An 18,732-nucleotide genomic window follows, 5' to 3' on the forward strand; every position below is an offset into this window, starting at 1 on the left:
TGCGCCTAATTTATCATCGTTTCTGTAAAAAAAAAAAATTCTTGACTTTGTGGCTTTTGCAAATTTGTTTGTGTGAATGGATATAACAGGGCATGACAGACATTGTTTTCATGGGCATTTGCATGTGCGCAGCATTAATATGTATGCTTGTACTGTATATTACATTTTCTCAGTTCATTTATTATGTAGGGCAGGTTCAGTGGGTGAAGCCTAATTCACACGTCGCAATCGAACGGTTTTTCCTTTTGCATGTTTTTGCACTATGTTTTTTTCTTACTTTACTGCTGATCTAAACTGATTTGTTAAGTTTGAGTCCCACCGAAATTGATAGAAGAGATCCTAAGGCCTAAGGCACACACCACCATTCGGGTTGACAGGCTACAGCTTCTCATAGACTGTTGTAAGGGTCAACATTCAGGCATATACAGTTAGGTCCATAAATATTTGGACAGTGACCGAACCTTTGTGATTTGGCCATTTCCATGGCAGTATTTTGTATTTACGCTTTGATGCAATTGATGTGTAGACTTTTAGGTTTTATTAAAGAGGTTGAGCAAAACTATCCCACGAAATATTGAGGAATAGGCAACCATTTTCCTACAAAGCTTCCTTAGGGGCTCCAATATCTTCACTGCTGGAGAGTAGAAGGGGTTAAAGCCACGCTGTTGCCAAAGGAGAAAAAAAATGTTGTTGATTTAAGGAAAGATTTTTTTATTCCATAGGTCTACGCGTTTCGAGGTGAGGACCTCTTCTTCAGGACCACAAAAATAAGAAAAATCTACAAATTTGAATTTGTTGATTTTTCAGATTTTTGTCGTCCTGAAGAAGAGGTCCTCACCTCGAAATGCGTACACCTATGGAATAAAATAATCTTTCATTAAATCAACAACATTTTTTTTTCATCTTTATGCGACAGCGCGGTTTTAACCTCTTCTACTCTCCAGCAGTGACGATATCTACACGTGGGGCTGCGGCAGCCGTCTATTATATGTGTGCTTTTTGTGTTGGTTGTGACTTTCACAACCACACTAGATGAGTATATACAGTAACATACTTTTATTTTAATATCTGGTAAGACACTATTTTGTGCTCTCTTTCTCTTAGTTTTACTCAGGGATTCCAATGAAATTGGATACATTTATTTTACCATAAATAAAATGTGAATTGTTAATATTTTGTAGAGAATCGTTTGCAGGCAAGGACTGTCTGAAGTCTGGAAGCCATGGACGTCAACAGATTCTGGGTTTCCTCCTTTGTGATGCTTTGTCGGCCTTTACTGCAGTTGACCTTAGTTGTTGCTTGTTTCTGGATCTTTCTGCCTTACGTTTTGTCTTAATCAGATGAAATGCAATTCGATGGGGTTGAGATCTGGTGATTGACTCGGCTGCTACAGCAGAATATTCCACTGCTTTGCCTTAAATAGTCCTGGATATTTTGGGTCATTGTACATCTGTAGTGTGAAGCGCCGTCCAATCAATCTTGGGACATTTACTTGAATTTGAGCAGAAATTATCACCCTGTACATTTCAGAATTAATTCGGCTGCTTGTCTTTTCAGTCACATCATCAATAAACCCTAGTGACCCAGGGCCATTGAAAGCCTTGCATGCCCGGCCATCACACTGCCTCCACCTTGTTTTATAGAAGATTTGTTGTGCTTTCTCGTACAGCTTGATCTTAGTCTCATCTATACAATGCTTTTTCAGAACTGTGTGGCTTCTTTAGGTCCTTTTTGGCAAAATCTAATCTGGTCTTTTTATTTTTAAGGCTGATTAATGGTTCGCACCTTGTGGTGAACCCCCTATATTGCTCTCGTGAAGTCTTCTCTTTGTGGTAGACTTAGATACTGAAACACCTACTTCCAGGAGAGTGTTCCTTACTTAGATGGATATTGTGAATAGATTTCTTTTCACCATGGAATTCTGGATGCTCCACCACTGTTGTCTTCCGTGAACGTCCAGACCTCTTTCAGCTCCCAACCTCCCAGTTCGCTCTTTTTTTTAACAGACTGTACCAAATGGTTAATTTGGTCACTCCTAACATTTCTGCTATTTCTCTGATGGATTTCTTCTTTTTTTTTACAGCCTAATGATGGTCTAATTCTCTTCCACTGAGATCTCCTTTGACTGCATGTTGTGGGTCCATAGCAACATCTTCTAAATACAAATGCCACACTTGGAATCAGGGTGGCTGTTGTGAAGGATTTTTCGTAACCGAAATAAGGATTTTCTGATTATCCACCAAGGTTGTTTTCTGTGGATGTCCTGGCCTTTTTGAATTTCCAAGCTCATCAGTGTGCTCTTTTTTTTTTTTTTTTTTGCAGAGTGTACAAAACTATGGATTTTGCCACTGCTAACTTTTCTGCTATCTCTTTGATTAATTTTTTATTTTTTTCAAGATAATAATGATCTGTTTCCATTCAAATGATAGCTACTCTGACCTCACATTGTGCGTGCACACCAACAGCTTCCAAATGCAAATGCCATACCTGGAATCAGTCTCAGACCTTTTACCTGCGGTAACGGAAGTACTGTCTGTGGTCATTTGGCAGCTCTAAAGAGGGCTACCATGAACAGTCTTGGCGCATGCTACTCCGTATTCTAGATTCCAGGGGTTACCTTGGTCTTCACCCTTTAACCCTTGCACAAGGATCTGGACTTAACAAGGACGCCTAGGCTGCAACCAAGGATATACCCGCTGTTCTGTGGTGAGATTCAGAACTAGGTGGTCAATATAGGAACAAAAGCACTACCAAGAATATTAGTCAAAAAACAAGCCGTGTTCAAAATCAGGAGTCTCTAGAGGGAGCCAGAAGCACGATACTGAGCACTTCTCAAGGAGCAAGTCAATCTATAACTTGCAGTGGACAGCAGGGTTTCAGGATCTTAAATATCCTGCAGTCCCACAAGAACCAAACAGCAGTTAACTTTATATCTCCCTGTACTGTATGGATGATAACGAACGTCCCAGAGGAGACAAAGCTACAACTGACGCCCCACTTCACCCTTGACGAGAGTGTGCATAATTACTAAACCCCTACTCCAATTAGGATAATACCCTCAAATTAATGCTGAGTCAGCACTTTCCGCCTATTTTGATTATATAACTGTATCTTTGTCAAACAGATAAAATGGCAAAATTATGTCACTGGACAAATGTTTCGAGATCTAACTGTAGCAAAGATTCTGAGGAAGAAAGGGTTAAAAAAAAAACCCTGCACTGCCATTAAAGAACCCAAACCAGAATGAAGATCAGAAGGGAATTTTATTTGTCTGTGTTTCAGAGCCACAAGAAAAGCTTCTTCATCAGGACAAATCATAATACACATTGTATTTCTCTTAATGTGAATCTATCAGCGGGTTTTTGCTATGGAATCTGATAGAGATAGAGTGCCTAATTCAAGTGATGTGTTGCTTACTGGGCTGCTTGGTTACAGGTTTGATAGAATCCCTGTTTTGTGTGATACAGATGTAGAAAAGCTAAGGCGGGCTTTGCACACTACGATATCGCAGGTGTGATGTCGGTGGGGTCAAATTAAAAGTGACGCAAATCCGGCGTCACTGTCGATATCGTAGTGTGTAAAGCCTTTTACATACGATTAACGAGTGCAAAAGCGTCGTTATTGTATGATTGGTGTAGGGTCCGACATTTTCATAATGCTGCTGCAGTGACGGTACGATGTTGTTCCTCGTTCCTGCGGCAGCACACATCGCTGTGTGTGAAGCCGCTGGAGCAAGGAACATCTCCTACCTGCGTCCCGGCTGCAATGAGAAGGAAGGAGGTGGGCGGGATGTTTACATCCTGCTCATCTCCGCCCCTCCGCTTCTATTGGCTGCCTGCCATGTGACGTCGTTGTGACGCCGCACGACCCGCCCCCTTAGTAAGGAGGCGGTTCGCCGGCCAGAGCGACGTCGCAGGGCAGGTGAGTGCATGTGAAGCGGCCGTAGCGATAATGTTTGCTACAGCAGCTATCACAAGATATCGCTGCTGCGACGGGGGCGGGTACTATCGCTGCAGCATCGGTAACACATTGTTATCGATATCGCAACGTGCAAAGCCCGCCTAGGTCTTCTGCTGTGTGTATAGCCCCGCCCACATCCCTGATTGGCAGCTTCCTGTGAATTCTGTGCAAGCGATCAATTAGTGGTGGGGCAGTATTACACAGGTGGGGTTATCTAGTAGCATGACTTGTCTGCACGAGAGATATAGTCCGGGCAGTGACAATCTCCTGCTGATAAAACACTGACTGTATTGAAACCACAGCACACAGCCTAATAAGTGACCAATCCCTTGAATCAGGCTCTCAGACACTACATTATGCTGGTCTCAGATTAAATAGCAAAACCTGCTGACAGATTCCCTTTAAATTAGATTACCCTTAGTGATGTCATCAAGATTGTGTATTGTGAGTCACAATAACCTTTGCTACATCTGTACAGCAAAGGTTCATTAAAGTTTATGAGTTTTATGCCTTAAGCTCTTTTGACACAAGAGTCAAGGTGTGATAGTCACTTCTGTACCCCATACAGGTACACTTCTGCCATTGTGATTTCTGCAAATGACATGGCATCTGGAAACAGGAATAGGATATGTGCCAAAGATTAGATTTACTTGCGTTATTGATGCTGTGTGTTTACACAAATACAGTCCTTTACAGTACATACCAAGTAGATGGGATTAATAGAAATCTCACGTTGACCGAGCTTCTTTTATATGTTGCGTAAAATGACCTGCGGTGCGTTTTTTGCAAGCCGCGGCATGTCACTTTATCTTAAGGGTACGCTGAATTTTCAGTGCTAAATTTCCCCATAAACTTGCACTAGATGCGGAAAATCCACAGGTAAAAGAAACAGCGTTAACGCACAAAAAGCAAATCTAGACAAAACAGGTATCAGTCATCAATAAAGTTGGCAGAAGCACAAGTAACAGAACAAACAGCAAGTTGCCCAAAGCAGAGTTCAACTGTAAAATAAGTTTATTATTCCAGATTATATTGGTATAAAATCATGCACAATTATAATACCGTCACTAGCTCATAAAAAAACCCATAACCACCCACGTCCCGATACACACAGACACATATACAGACACAAAAATATAGAAAAATAGAGATAGATAGATTATAGAAATATATTAGATAGAATAGATAGATGTCCTGCAGGTATATAATGTCATAACCAATCTACATACTATAGACTTGAGCCTTTAGTGCCTTTCATGTGACACTAGACTAGAGGGTGTTTTAGCCTAATTTAACCTAATAAATAAATAACAATAAAAAAGTAACGTGTGGTCCCACTTATTTATGATAACGAGCCAAGGTAAATCCAAGCCAATGAGCCAAGATATTATCAGGGTGGGAAGGTCCATGGTTATTGGGCCCTTCCCAGGATAAAAAAAAACCAGCCCGCAGCCACCCCAGAAGTGGCGCCATGATAGCTGCGCTAATTCTGGCGCTTCTCCTGAGCTATTCATGATGATTGACCTGGTACTTTGGCAATAGGGGTAATCGTAGTTGGAGTTGATGTCAGGTGTGTAATATCAGCCCATCTGGGCCCTTACTGGTAAATAAGACCTTCATCCTGATATATATGTCCACATCCTGGACCCCTTGCTAATAAATATGATCCCCATCCTGTACCCCTTCCTAGCAAATATGAACCCTATCCTCGTATGTATGTCCCCATCCTTGGCCCCTTCTTGGTAAATATAACCCCCAATCTAGTATATATGTACCCATCTTGGACCCCTTCCTGGTAAATATGACCCCTATCCTGGTATGTTTGTTCCCATCCTGGGCCCCTTCTTGGTATATATAACCACCAATCTGGTATATATGTCCCCATCCTGGGCCCCTTTCTGGTATATGCTCCCCATTCTGCCTTTAACGTTAAAACCCATCCAAAAAAATTCTACTCACCTTCCCCACTTCCACATCCCATGGCATCCTCTTCTTTAGCCGATACAGTGGCTGGAAGCTGACATCGGTGTGCTTGACGCATGACGTTACTGCCATACGACGCCAATGCCTAGCATGCGACGTCAGCTGCCCAACGTTGATTGCCCTGTGGCATGTATTAAAGTGCAGTGGCTCTTTACACACGCATCCAGGTGAATTAGGCACTGGGGTCAGTGGCTCCAACCAACTGCAGAGCCCGGTTGCAGTCTTGACCTCTGTAACCGCGATCGTTACGCCCCTGATAATATACATGTGCAGTAAATGAGAAGATTAAAGGGTGCTTTACACGCTGCGACATTGCTACAGATATATCGTCGGGGTCACATCGTTAGTGACGCACATCCGGCGCCATTAGCAACATCGCAGCTTGTGACACCAAGGAGCGACGATCAACAATCGCAAAAACATCAAAAATCGTTGATCGTTGACACATCGCTCCTTTTCATAATATCGTTGGTGGTGCATGCCGCTGGTTGTTTGTCGTTCCTGCGGCGTTACGCATAGCTATGTGTGACGCCGCAGGACCGACGAACATCTCCTTACCTGCATCCACCGGCAATGAGGAAGGAAGGAGGTGGGCGGCATGTTCCGGCCGCTTACAGTTAGGTCCAGAAATATTTGGACAGTGACACAAGTTTTGTTATTTTAGCTGTTTACAAAAACATGTTCAGAAATACAATTATATATAATATGGGCTGAAAGTGCACACTCCCAGCTGCAATATGAGAGTTTTCACATCCAAATCGGAGAAAGGGTTTAGGAATCATAGCTCTGTAATGCATAGCCTCCTCTTTTTCAAGGGACCAAAAGTAATTGGACAAGGGACTCTAAGGGCTGCAATTAACTCTGAAGGCGTCTCCCTCGTTAACCTGTAATCAATGAAGTAGTTAAAAGGTCTGGGGTTGATTACAGGTGTGTGGTTTTGCATTTGGAAGCTGTTGCTGTGACCAGACAACATGCGGTCTAAGGAACTCTCAATTGAGGTGAAGCAGAACATCCTGAGGCTGAAAAAAAAGAAAAAATCCATCAGAGAGATAGCAGACATGCTTGGAGTAGCAAAATCAACAGTCGGGTACATTCTGAGAAAAAAGGAATTGACTGGTGAGCTTGGGAACTCAAAAAGGCCTGGGCGTCCACGGATGACAACAGTGGTGGATGATCGCCGCATACTTTCTTTGGTGAAAAAGAACCCGTTCACAACATCAACTGAAGTCCAGAACACTGTCAGTGAAGTAGGTGTATCTGTCTCTAAGTCAACAGTAAAGAGAAGACTCCATGAAAGTAAATACAAAGGGTTCACATCTAGATGCAAACCATTCATCAATTCCAAAAATAGAGGGCCAGAGTTAAATTTGCTGAAAAACACCTCATGAAGCCAGCTCAGTTCTGGAAAAGTATTCTATGGACAGATGAGACCAAGATCAACCTGTACCAGAATGATGGGAAGAAAAAAGTTTGGAGAAGAAAGGGAACGGCACATGATCCAAGGCACACCACATCCTCTGTAAAACATGGTGGCGGCAACGTGATGCCATGGGCATGCATGGCTTTCAATGGCACTGGGTCACTTGTGTTTATGGATGACATAACAGCAGACAAGAGTAGCCGGATGAATTCTGAAGTGTACCGGGGTATACTTTCAGCCCAGATTCAGCCAAATGCCGCAAAGTTGATCGGACAGCGCTTCATAGTACAGATGGACAATGACCCCAAGCATACAGCCAAAGCTACCCAGGAGTTCATGAGTGCAAAAAAGTGGAACATTCTGCAATGGCCAAGTCAATCACCAGATCTTAACCCAATTGAGCATGCATTTCACTTGCTCAAATCCAGACTTAAGACGGAAAGACCCACAAACAAGCAAGACCTGAAGGCTGCGGCTGTAAAGGCCTGGCAAAGCATTAAGAAGGAGGAAACCCAGCGTTTGGTGATGTCCATGGGTTCCAGACTGAAGGCAGTGATTGCCTCCAAAGGATTCGCAACAAAATATTGAAAATAAAAAATTTATTTTTTGGGTTTGGTTTATTTGTCCAATTACTTTTGACCTCCTAAAATGTGGAGTGTTTGTAAAGAAATGTGTACAATTCCTACAATTTCTATCAGATATTTTTGTTCAAACCTTCAAATTAAACGTTACAATCTGCACTTGAATTCTGTTGTAGAGGTTTCATTTCAAATCCAATGTGGTGGCATGCAGAGCCCAACTCGCGAAAATTGTGTAACTGTCCAAATATTTCTGGACCTAACTGTATCTCCGCCCCTTCTCTGCTATTGGGCGGCCGCTTAGTGACGCCGCTATAACGCCGAACGCACCACCACCTTGAAGGAGGGATTGTTCGGCGGTCACAGCAACGTCGCTGAATAGGTATGTGAGTGTGACGCTGCCGTAGCGATAATGTTCGCTACGGCAGCGATCACCAAATGTCGCACGAACGACGGGGGCGGGTGCTATCGCTAGCAATGTCGCATCGTGTAAAGCACCCTTAAGTTTACTACAACTGCAAATTCAAAGCAATTCTAAATGGTAATTGGGCAGAGGACAATCCTTTGCATCCTAATGTACAGTGTTAATATATGCAATATAAATCATATTGTAAAAGTATTAAATTATTTAAAATATTCTTGATTGCTTTGTTTACTTCAGTTAGCAAATGGATAGTGACCTAGAAAATAAAGTGCTGCCACCAGAAAAAATAAAAAAATCTTACCAGATCTTGATCTCTTCCTATCAATTAGTGTCTCAGCAAAGTCACAGCATAATAGCTATGTATTATTTTGACAATTGAAAAAACCTAATCAGGAGCCTTGGTCTCGAATTAACCTAAAAGGAACACGAAAGCTGGAAATCAGTTATTAAATTAACCCAGAAATATAGTCGTCCTCCTCACTAGAGATGCTAAAATTGATTTAATATCATTTTATCACATGGAAAACGGCAAAACAATTTCAAGTGGTGAAAAATTGTGAAAAAAATTCAAATCTGAATTTTTTTGGGGGGAATTATTCTTACGGTGTACAATGTGTGGTAATAATGACCTTGCGATATGATTCTCCTCATTAGTACGACTGCAGTGATACCAAACATTTCCAAGTTTTTTTTTATTTTACTAGTGAAAAAAAAAATTGTGAGGTTGTGTCGCCATTTTCTGAGACCCCTAATGTTTTCATTTTTTGATCGAGGGAGCTGTGTGATGGCTTATTTTTTGTGGGGTGAGACATTTTTATTGATACCATTTTGGGGTAGATATGACATTTTGATCGCTTGTTACAGAATTTTTTGTGGTATTACAGTGCCAAAAAAATGTAATTTTGGCGTTTTTGAATTTTTTCCATTTTGGGTGTTTACTTAAGTATTTTTAAATTTTGATTTTTTTTTTATATTTTTTCTAAATATGGCAATACCACATATATGTAAAGTATTTTTTTTACATTTTTGTATTATCTTTATTTTTAATGGGGTAAATTGGGGGTGATTTAAAATTTTAGGTTGGTTATTTTTCATATTTTTTTACAACATTTTAACTTTGCACTGTACTTGTTAGTTCCCTTAAAGCACAACAACCTATCATCTGATCGTTTGCGCTATACAGAGTACTACTGCATTTAGCAAAAATCACAGTCTCCTTTGAAGACTGGCAACAGGGAGGGCATCAAAGGAGCTCTGTAATTACAGGCTAAGTTCACATGTCCTGCAATCATCCATTAGAACAGATCCGTTGGGAAATGGATCTGTTTTTTTAACATAGTAGTCAAAGGAGAACGGATACATGAACGGATTGCAATTTAGCTATCCGTTGTACTTGCATTTATTTCCATTTTTCTAATGGATCAGTTACAAATGGACTGTAAATAGCAATCCGTTATCGTATCCATTGCAAATGGACGATAAACAGCAATACTTTAACGGATCAGTTGTCCATAGACTCCACATGTTAAAATCAGATCCAGCCAGCAACGGACAAATAAGTTGGGTTTGCACAACTTTTTTGCAAACAGATCTCTAACAGATTTGTGAAAACGGATGACTGCAGGACATGTGAACTCAGCCTTATAGGCACAGAGGTTTTCAGCAGTCATAGCAATCCATCAGTGACCCACGATCAGTTGCATGCAGAGAACACGCAGATCAATCTGTTGGTGATCAGTTCCATCATTTGCTGCTATCCGGATCAAGTCTATCATACTTACCTGCAGACAAGGCAGAGGGGGGAGGCTTCTGCTGTAGTAAGTTGTCTTACAGCCCCACACAGGATAGTCATGAAAAGGAGATGTGATATGGCTGAATTTCTGAGACGCGGAGGATCACGGGCGCACTGATAGTTTGCGTGCAGAGAACACGCAGATCAATCTGTTGGTGATCAGTTCCATCCTTTGCTGCTATCCGGTTCAAGTCCATCATACTTAGCTGTAGACAAACCAGAGGGGGGAGGCTCCTGCTTCAGTAGGTTGTCTTACAACAACACACAGAACAAGGAGGCATGTGATATGGTTGAATTTCTGAGACGTGGAGGATCATGTGTGCACCAATGGGTTGTGTGCAGAGAACACGCAGATCAATCTGTTGGTGATCAGTTCCATCTTTTGCTGCTATCCGGTTCAAGTCCATCATACTTAGCGGTAGACAAAGCAGAGGGGGGAGGCTCCTGCTTCAGTAAGTTGTATTACAACCACACACAGGACATGGATGACAAGGAGGCATGTGATATGGTCGAGTTTCTGAGACATAGAGGATCACGGGTGCACCAATGGGTTGTGTTCAGAGAACACGCAGTTTAATCTGTTGGTGATCAGTTCCATCTTTTGCTGCTAAACAGTTTAAGTCCATCATAACTAGCTGCAGACAGAGCAGAGGGGGGAGGCTCCTGCTGCAGCAAGTTGTCTTATAGCCACACACAGGACAGTGATGAGGAGGTATGTGTTATGGCTGAATTTCTGAGACGCAGAGGATCACGGTTTGCCTCAATGGGTTGCTTGCAGAGAACATGCACTTCAATCTGTTGGTGATCAGTTCCATTTTTGCTGCTATCCGATTCAAGTCCATCATACTTAGCTGTAGATAAGGCAGAGGGGGAGGTTCCTGCTGCAGCAAGTTGTCTTACAGCCACACACAGGACAGTGATGAGGTGGAGGCATGTGATATGACTGAAATTCTGAGACGCAGAGGATCATAGGTGCACCAGTGGGTTGTGTGCAGAGAACACGCAGATCAATCTGTTGGTGATCAGTTCCATCTTTTGCTGCTATCTGATTCAAGTCCATCATACTTACTTGTAGACAAGCCAGAGTGGGAGGCTCCTGCTGCAGCAAGTTGTCTTACAGCCCCACACAGGACAGTGATGAGGCGACATGTGATATGGCTAAATTTGAGACACAGAGGAGTTTTCTTTATATACTTTTGAGTTTTATTTGAAATATGATGCAAAATATGAAAAAAATGGAGTTGTGTTTTGTGATCTCAATGCATTGACTGCAACACATAAAGAAATGAGGAATAAATGAGCCCCTAACAAAACGCATATACTCTTACTATTATTACTGTATTTTCTATGTACTTGAATGAGACTGAGCTGAATCAATATCCACTAATTTGCAGCATTCACAAAGACTGTAAATGTGGAAGACTTTACTTTCCGAGAGGAGAATGACTCATTATAATGCATTCTCGCAGAATTCAGTCCTTGCTATTATCATGCAAATTAAATGAGGAAGTACATGATGTAATCTCTGCCTGCTAATTATTTGGTATTTTGATTTTTTTTTGCAGGTTTTACTGGGACCTAATAATGCTGATTATGATGGTGGGGAACCTTGTGATTATTCCAGTCGGGATAACCTTCTTCACAGAACAGACAACAACACCGTGGATTATATTCAACGTCGCCTCCGACACTGTTTTTTTATTTGACTTGTTCATGAATTTTAGGACTGGGATTGTCATTGAAGACAATTCTGAAATAATACTAGATCCCAAAGTCATAAAGATGAGTTATTTAAAGAGTTGGTTTGTCGTTGACTTCATCTCTTCTATTCCCGTGGATTATATCTTTCTCATTGTCGAGAAAGGCATGGATTCTGAGGTTTATAAGACTGCCAGAGCACTACGCATTGTGAGATTTACAAAAATTCTCAGTTTATTGCGCCTGTTACGACTTTCAAGATTAATTAGATACATTCACCAGTGGGAAGAGGTAAGAAATTTCAACTCAAGTCAATATTTTTGCCTATTTGGGAATTTTTTTTATTTTTTATTATGCTTTTGTTTTCTTTTAAGTTTCTTTTTTACTGTTTTAATATTTTTACCCTTTAGTTAACAGGTTATTTCCTATTTCAGCCTTTCAGGCCTAAGATGGGAACAACTGTGTCTAGGCATGGGCAGAGGTTGGGCTACAAAAAAAGCTAAACGTAGTGGTGGTACACTGTATATGTAACTTCCATGGAAAATAATGAGCTATGGATAAGCATACCTTGCCTTACCATGATGTGTCTGTAACTCTCATTCACTTCTATTGACGTTAGAGTTACACAGTAGTGCAGCTGTGCTCAGCTTTTCTAGTAGCCCTACTTCCACTGACCGGCAACATAAAAGGCTACAATGGTAATAAATCTATAAATCATCTCATGAATTTGTATAAATTTATATTTTACAAGTTTTTATAAAATTTCAAATATATAAATATTAAACAATTTTTAATTGTTAAATTATTTTTTTGTAAAAAAAATTCTTGCTGATTTGCAATTTGATAATTTTATTTGTGAATTGGTGATATGGACCTTCAAAAGATCAATTTGATTTTTGCCATTTAATATTATTATTTATTTATAGAGCACCACTGATTCCATGGTACTATACATGAGAAAGGGTTCCATACAAAATACATATACAAGGTACAATAGACAGACTGGTACAGAAAGAGGAGGACCCTGCCCTTGCCGGCTTACATTCTATAGGATATTGGGAAGGAGACAGTTGGGGGAATGGTGAGGCGGCAGCCCTGGCAATAGTGAGGCGACAGCTCTGGCGGTGGTGATGCGGCTGCTCCGGCTGTAGTGAGGAGGCAGTTCCGGTGGTGGTGAGGCGGTTGGGTTATTATTGAAGACTGTAAGCATGCTTAAACTGATAGGTTTTCAAGTTCCATTTGAAGCTTGCAAGTGTAGCAGATAATCTGACGTGTTGAGGCAGGGAATTCCAGAGGACTGGATACTCGGGAGAAGTCTTGTAGGTGGTTGAATGAGGAACGGATAAGTGTGGAGGAGAGAAGGAGATCTCGAGAGGATCAGAGATTACGTGTTGGAGTGTAGGGGGAAATTAGTTCGGAGATATATGGAGGAGACAGCTTATGGAGAGCTTTGTAGGTCAGTGTTAGTAGTTTGAATTGAATATGGTGAGAAATTGGAAGCCAGTGAAGGGATTTGAAGAAAGGGGAGAAGTGAGGTGGTATTGAGGAGTATGGTGAATCAGTCGGGCAGCAGAGTTAAGGATGGATTGGAGGGATGCAAGAGAATTAACACAGAGGCCACAGAGGAGGATGTTGCAGTAGTCAAGGTGGGAGATTATGAGGGCATGTATTAGCATTTTCGTAGATTGGGAGTTGAGGAAAGGACAGGTTCTAAAAATATTTTTGTGTTTGAGATGGCAGGAGATGGTGATAGCTTAGATATATGGTATGAAGGACAAGGCAGTGTCAAGTGTTACTCCAAGGTAACAGACTTTGGGTACTGGAGAGAGCGTGATGTTATTTATTATAATAGATAGATCAGGTAGAGGAGCTAAGGGAGATGGGGGAAAGATATTAATTATATATCATATAGCTGTGAAATGCCTCCAATTTCTGGATGGCACCATATGATCAGCCTTCCAAAGAAATCACTTTTTTCCAATCATTGGCTTGTGATAACATGGCAGCAATTAGCTTGCGAATGATCAAAATGTTTGTTCAATAACCAGATTGTTTTGCTGGTTCAGGTCAGATTTCCACACATTTGGCTCTGGCGTGGCTGTGAAACACCCGAAGGAAACTGATGGAAGATCATATCAGATCTCTTAGTTTGCTATACGATTGTTCACATTTATCCGGTTCATTATTGACATTCATCCAGACCCAAACCCTTTAAAAAACCGGATCAGAGAGCTCTACGTGTTGTGTTTTTTTGACCCGGCTCATAGGTTTTCAGAAGAAACTGGTAAAAAATCTGGATAAGAACTGATACAGTTTTTGCATCGGTGTTATCAGTGTAGGCATAGAAAAAAATGTTGTAGATACAGTATGTGGAAACCCTTCCATGAAATTGTTCTCAACAGCACATCCCCCTTGTGTAAACAGGATATGGTGCAAACAACCTTTTTAACACTAGAAGTCCCAGAAATTTCGAGCTCCCCCCTGAAGTCCCGAAAGAGGGTCAAATGACAAATACAATAAACTGAATAGAAGTAACTAGAAACTAAATGGCTAAACTCAATGGAAAGCAACAACCTCCTGTGGTGCGACAGTAATGGCCTTAATTACAGAACAAAAGACGGTGATTATAGGATGTTAGCTAAAATCCTTCAGGTCGCTTGACCCGTCTCTGGGTTCCAAAGATAGAAATGTTAAATGACTTCTCTGTGGGACTTCTAGTGTTAAAGGGGTTGTCCAGTACTTTTAGGATAAGACAACAATATCAGATCAATGGGGTGCTACACTCGTCACCCCCACTGATCAGCTGTTCCCGATGTTGGCGGCGGCAGGATATATCCGATTGCAGAACTGCACAGCAAGTCAACGCAAGCAAGTCAATATAGCGCCCAGGTTGGGTAACTGCACTCATGCCCCTATTTGAATGACCATTCCATCCAGCTATAAACTGCATAAAAATATGCCTCCTGATCATAATGATTCTACTGTTTGAAAGAATATTCCATTATAAGGAATAGAACAATTTCATTGTAGCACATAACATAAGATGCTACATAGTGTTATAACGCCCTTTATCTGCAGGTAGATAGGTTTTTGATTATGCCAGGTTTCCAACAACTTGTTTCTAAACCGCCATGTTCCATTGTGTATGGCACAAAATGCTAAACAAACATGTGACAATTACGTTTGCTGGATGACTTCTGTCAACCATTCATCCACCCACAGGCTTCTATCATTTAAAAAAAATCATACATTAGGGTAGATTTTTTTTTCCATGCACTATATTATTATTATTATTATTTATTATTATTATTAATTATTATAGCGCCATTTATTCCATGGCGCTTTACAAGTATTAAATTGTTTTTGCGACAAATTGTATAACTTTTGTAGTGGACAACCACTTCTCATTCCCCATGTTTGGCCCAATTAAAAAAAAACAACTTATACTCTCCTCCTGTGCCAACGCGGTTCCAGCAGTGTTGACGCTTTCTCTGCTGGGGCTCACGTAAGGTTGGGACATTGCATGAGCCCTGCGCCCAATCATCACCAGCTTCAGTCTCCTCGCCTTCAGATGTATAAGCAGTCAAGAGGAAGTGAGAGCTGTGGCAGCCGCCTACTTCCTGTTAATTACTTATACGTCCGAAGGCGAGACGAGGGAAGTCGGCGGTGTATCCCAACCTCACATGAACCCTGGGAGAGCGAGCACCAACACTGCTGGAACCACATCGGCACAGGAGATGGCTTTAAATTTTTTTTATTTTAATTGAGGTAAATATGGGGAATGAGAAGAGGTTATCCTAGTAGTAATTCAAAAAAGATGTATCATATCTATTTGGCCCATGATCTAATTCCCAGGAATATACTCAAGTTTCCCATTGACTTCCATTATACTTGGTACATGAGTCACGCCCGTCTGCACATTCAACTGCTGGTTTACGAGTACCGGGCATCCGAGCATGGTAGTGCTCCCTCATCACAAGCTACGAGTACCAGGCATCCGAGGATGGTAGTGCTCCCTCATCTCAAGTTACGAGTACCGGGCATCCGAGCATGGTAGTGCTCACTCATCACTAGTTACCAGTACCGGGCATCCGTGCATGGTAGTGCTCGCTCATCACAAATTACGAGTACCGGGCATCCGAGCATGGTAGTGCTCCCTCATCACAAGTTCCGAGTACCGGGCATCCGACCATGGTAGTGCTCCCTCATCACAAGTTACGAGTACCAGGCATCCGAGGATGGTAGTGCTCCCTCATCTCAAGTTACGAGTACCGGGCATCCGAGCATGGTAGTGCTCACTCATCACTAGTTACCAGTACCGGGCATCCGTGCATGGTAGTGCTCGCTCATCACAAATTACGAGTACCGGGCATCCGAGCATGGTAGTGCTCCCTCATCACAAGTTCCGAGTACCGGGCATCCGAGCATGGTAGTGCTCCCTCATCACAAGTTACGAGTACCAGGCATCCGAGGATGGTAGTGCTCCCTCATCTCAAGTTACGAGTACCGGGCATCCGAGCATGGTAGTGCTCGCTCATCACTAGTTACGAGTACCGGGCATCCGAGCATGGTAGTGCTCGCTCATCACAAATTACGAGTACCGGGCATCCGAGCGTGGTAGTGCTCCCTCATCACAAGTTCTGAGTACCGGGCATCCGACGATTTTAGTGCTCCCTCATCACTAGTTATGAGTAACGGGCATCCGAGCATGGTAGTGCTCCCTCATCACAAGTTATGAGTACCGGGCATCCGAGAATGGTAGTGCTCCCTCATCATAATAAATATCTATGTTATAGATATTATATATCTATAATATATATATATATAAATAACTTTATTTTTTCTACTACTTTGAAATTCTGGCAACTTTTTTGCATATATGTGGAGGTGCACGGAGTTGGCGTCCTATATCTAATATAGTGCTGCTTTCTTCTTTCCATAGCTAGATATATAGACAATTCTTCTACTGTTGGTTTGTGTTACAGAATCTGGGATCTCTCAATTCCCAAAAGTGAAGCGCAGTATAAATATTGATTATTTTTAAGTAAATTCTCTGTCAGCCAAACATCACTTAGGAGCCCCCCGGGGACCTGTTTATTTCATCTAACTTTTGATGCCATTAAGTAAATGTATGACACTTATTTTAAAATCTGCATAGGAGATAGGTCACCCAAATGGATCTTTATCCCTAGTGTATAAAAATATTGACACTGCGATCTCGTTAATTTTTTGCTTCTTTCTGTTCACTAATTGTAATATTGGCCTTAAGCCTCAAAACTTTTGCAAAGTTGGCAGTCATCAACTTAATACCTAAAGCAATCTTAGTTGTCATTTTCTGAGCTGTTCTGGAATATTAAAAGGGTTTTCAAACATTGTAAGAAGTGTGCCTAAAGGGATAGAATATCATAAAATAATAAAAATTCAATACTCACCAGTAGTGATGGGCAGACCCGGACTCCAAAAGTTCTGATCCGTTCAGTTTCAGAAGTATCCAGGTGTCGGACCCGGGCCTTGGATTCTCAGGGAACTCCAGCTAATGATCTGGATTTGGCAACTCAGGAAATTGAAAAAAAATAAAAATAAATAAATAATAGGAAAAATAGAAATAAAGCAAGCAGCGCTATACTTACCGAGTCTCCTTGGCTGTAACTGCTTCCAGGCCACTCATTCTACTTCCACGGCCGCTCATTATTGCTCATCCATATTCACTGCTTTCCCTGCCCACTGGCAGTCCTGCCATCTGTGATTGGTTGCAATCGGACAGCACCCCCTGCCTCTGTAACAGTATCTGACTGCAACCAATCACAGGGGGGGTATTGGGGTCACTGTAGATTCTGGTAAAAATAAATATATAAATAAATTGTCGTGGGGTCTCCATATTATGATACCCAGCATAGACAAAAACTACGGCTACAGGCTGCAGCCCCCAGCTGTGTGCTTATCTTGCCTGTGTATCAAAATAAGAGGAACTGCATGACGCTTTTTTTTTATTTATTTTTAATAAGTAATTTTAAAACATGGTGTGCAGCCCCCCAATTTTGATTCCAAGCCATGATAAAGCCTGATAGCTGTGGGCTGGCATTCTCAGGCTGGGGAAACGCAACTGAGTATTGCAGGAGGCTGCATCAGGAATACCGGATGTCGCACCCCTACTGATCAGATATTGATGACCTATCCTAAAAATAAGTGATTAGTGTCAAAGTCTCGGATAACGACTTTAAATGTATTTAATAAGTATAGACGTAACCTTGATTAACAGCTCAACTTACAAATAGTATGATATTGAACATACTATGTTACAAAATGCTAACAAAATAATAAACATTTAAATTTAGATTTTTAGGAGCAAAATAGTAACAATGCAGTGACATGACAAGAATCTGTATAACTAATCATATGGTAAATAGTTGCAAGACAAATTTATGGATGAGATAACCAAGATGATTGTCTATAAAATGAAGGTAGTCACACGTTCGAAGCTGTGGTGGATGGTGAGATATGGAGCCTGAAAGTCAAAAGTGCAAAACATTGTTACCCTTTTGGTCGTCAGTGTCTTGTAATTACCCACATCCATACAATATACTATAACCAACAAGTCTTGGCATGTTCCGTAAGTGCCATACATAGTTACATAGGTTCAAAAAAGACCTAGTTCCACCTAGATTAGTGTTTCTCAACTCCAATCCTCAAGACCCACCAACAGATCATGTTTTCATGTTTTCCTCAATCAGGTTTTCAGGCTTTCATTAATGTTGCACAGGTGATGGAATTATTCCTTGTCTAATATTGAGGAAAACCTGAAAACATGATCTGTTGATGGGTTTTGAGGACTGGAGTTGAGAAACTAGATCTAGATCAACCTTCTTCCACCACTTCC

At 41.4% G+C, this 18,732-nt stretch overlaps 1 protein-coding gene across 1 annotated transcript in view; it reads left to right on the plus strand.

Moving 5' to 3' along the window:
• Positions 1-18,732, plus strand: part of HCN1 (hyperpolarization activated cyclic nucleotide gated potassium channel 1) — a 599,929-nt gene that overhangs the window by 133,779 nt on the left and 447,418 nt on the right. The window contains exon 2 of the mRNA XM_075326734.1: positions 11,723-12,146. Coding sequence (XP_075182849.1) covers positions 11,723-12,146 — 424 coding nt within the window. The remainder of the gene's footprint in view (positions 1-11,722; positions 12,147-18,732) is intronic.

Source organism: Anomaloglossus baeobatrachus, chromosome 1 (assembly GCF_048569485.1).
Source record: "Anomaloglossus baeobatrachus isolate aAnoBae1 chromosome 1, aAnoBae1.hap1, whole genome shotgun sequence".
NCBI classification, from domain to species: Eukaryota; Metazoa; Chordata; class Amphibia; order Anura; family Aromobatidae; genus Anomaloglossus; species Anomaloglossus baeobatrachus.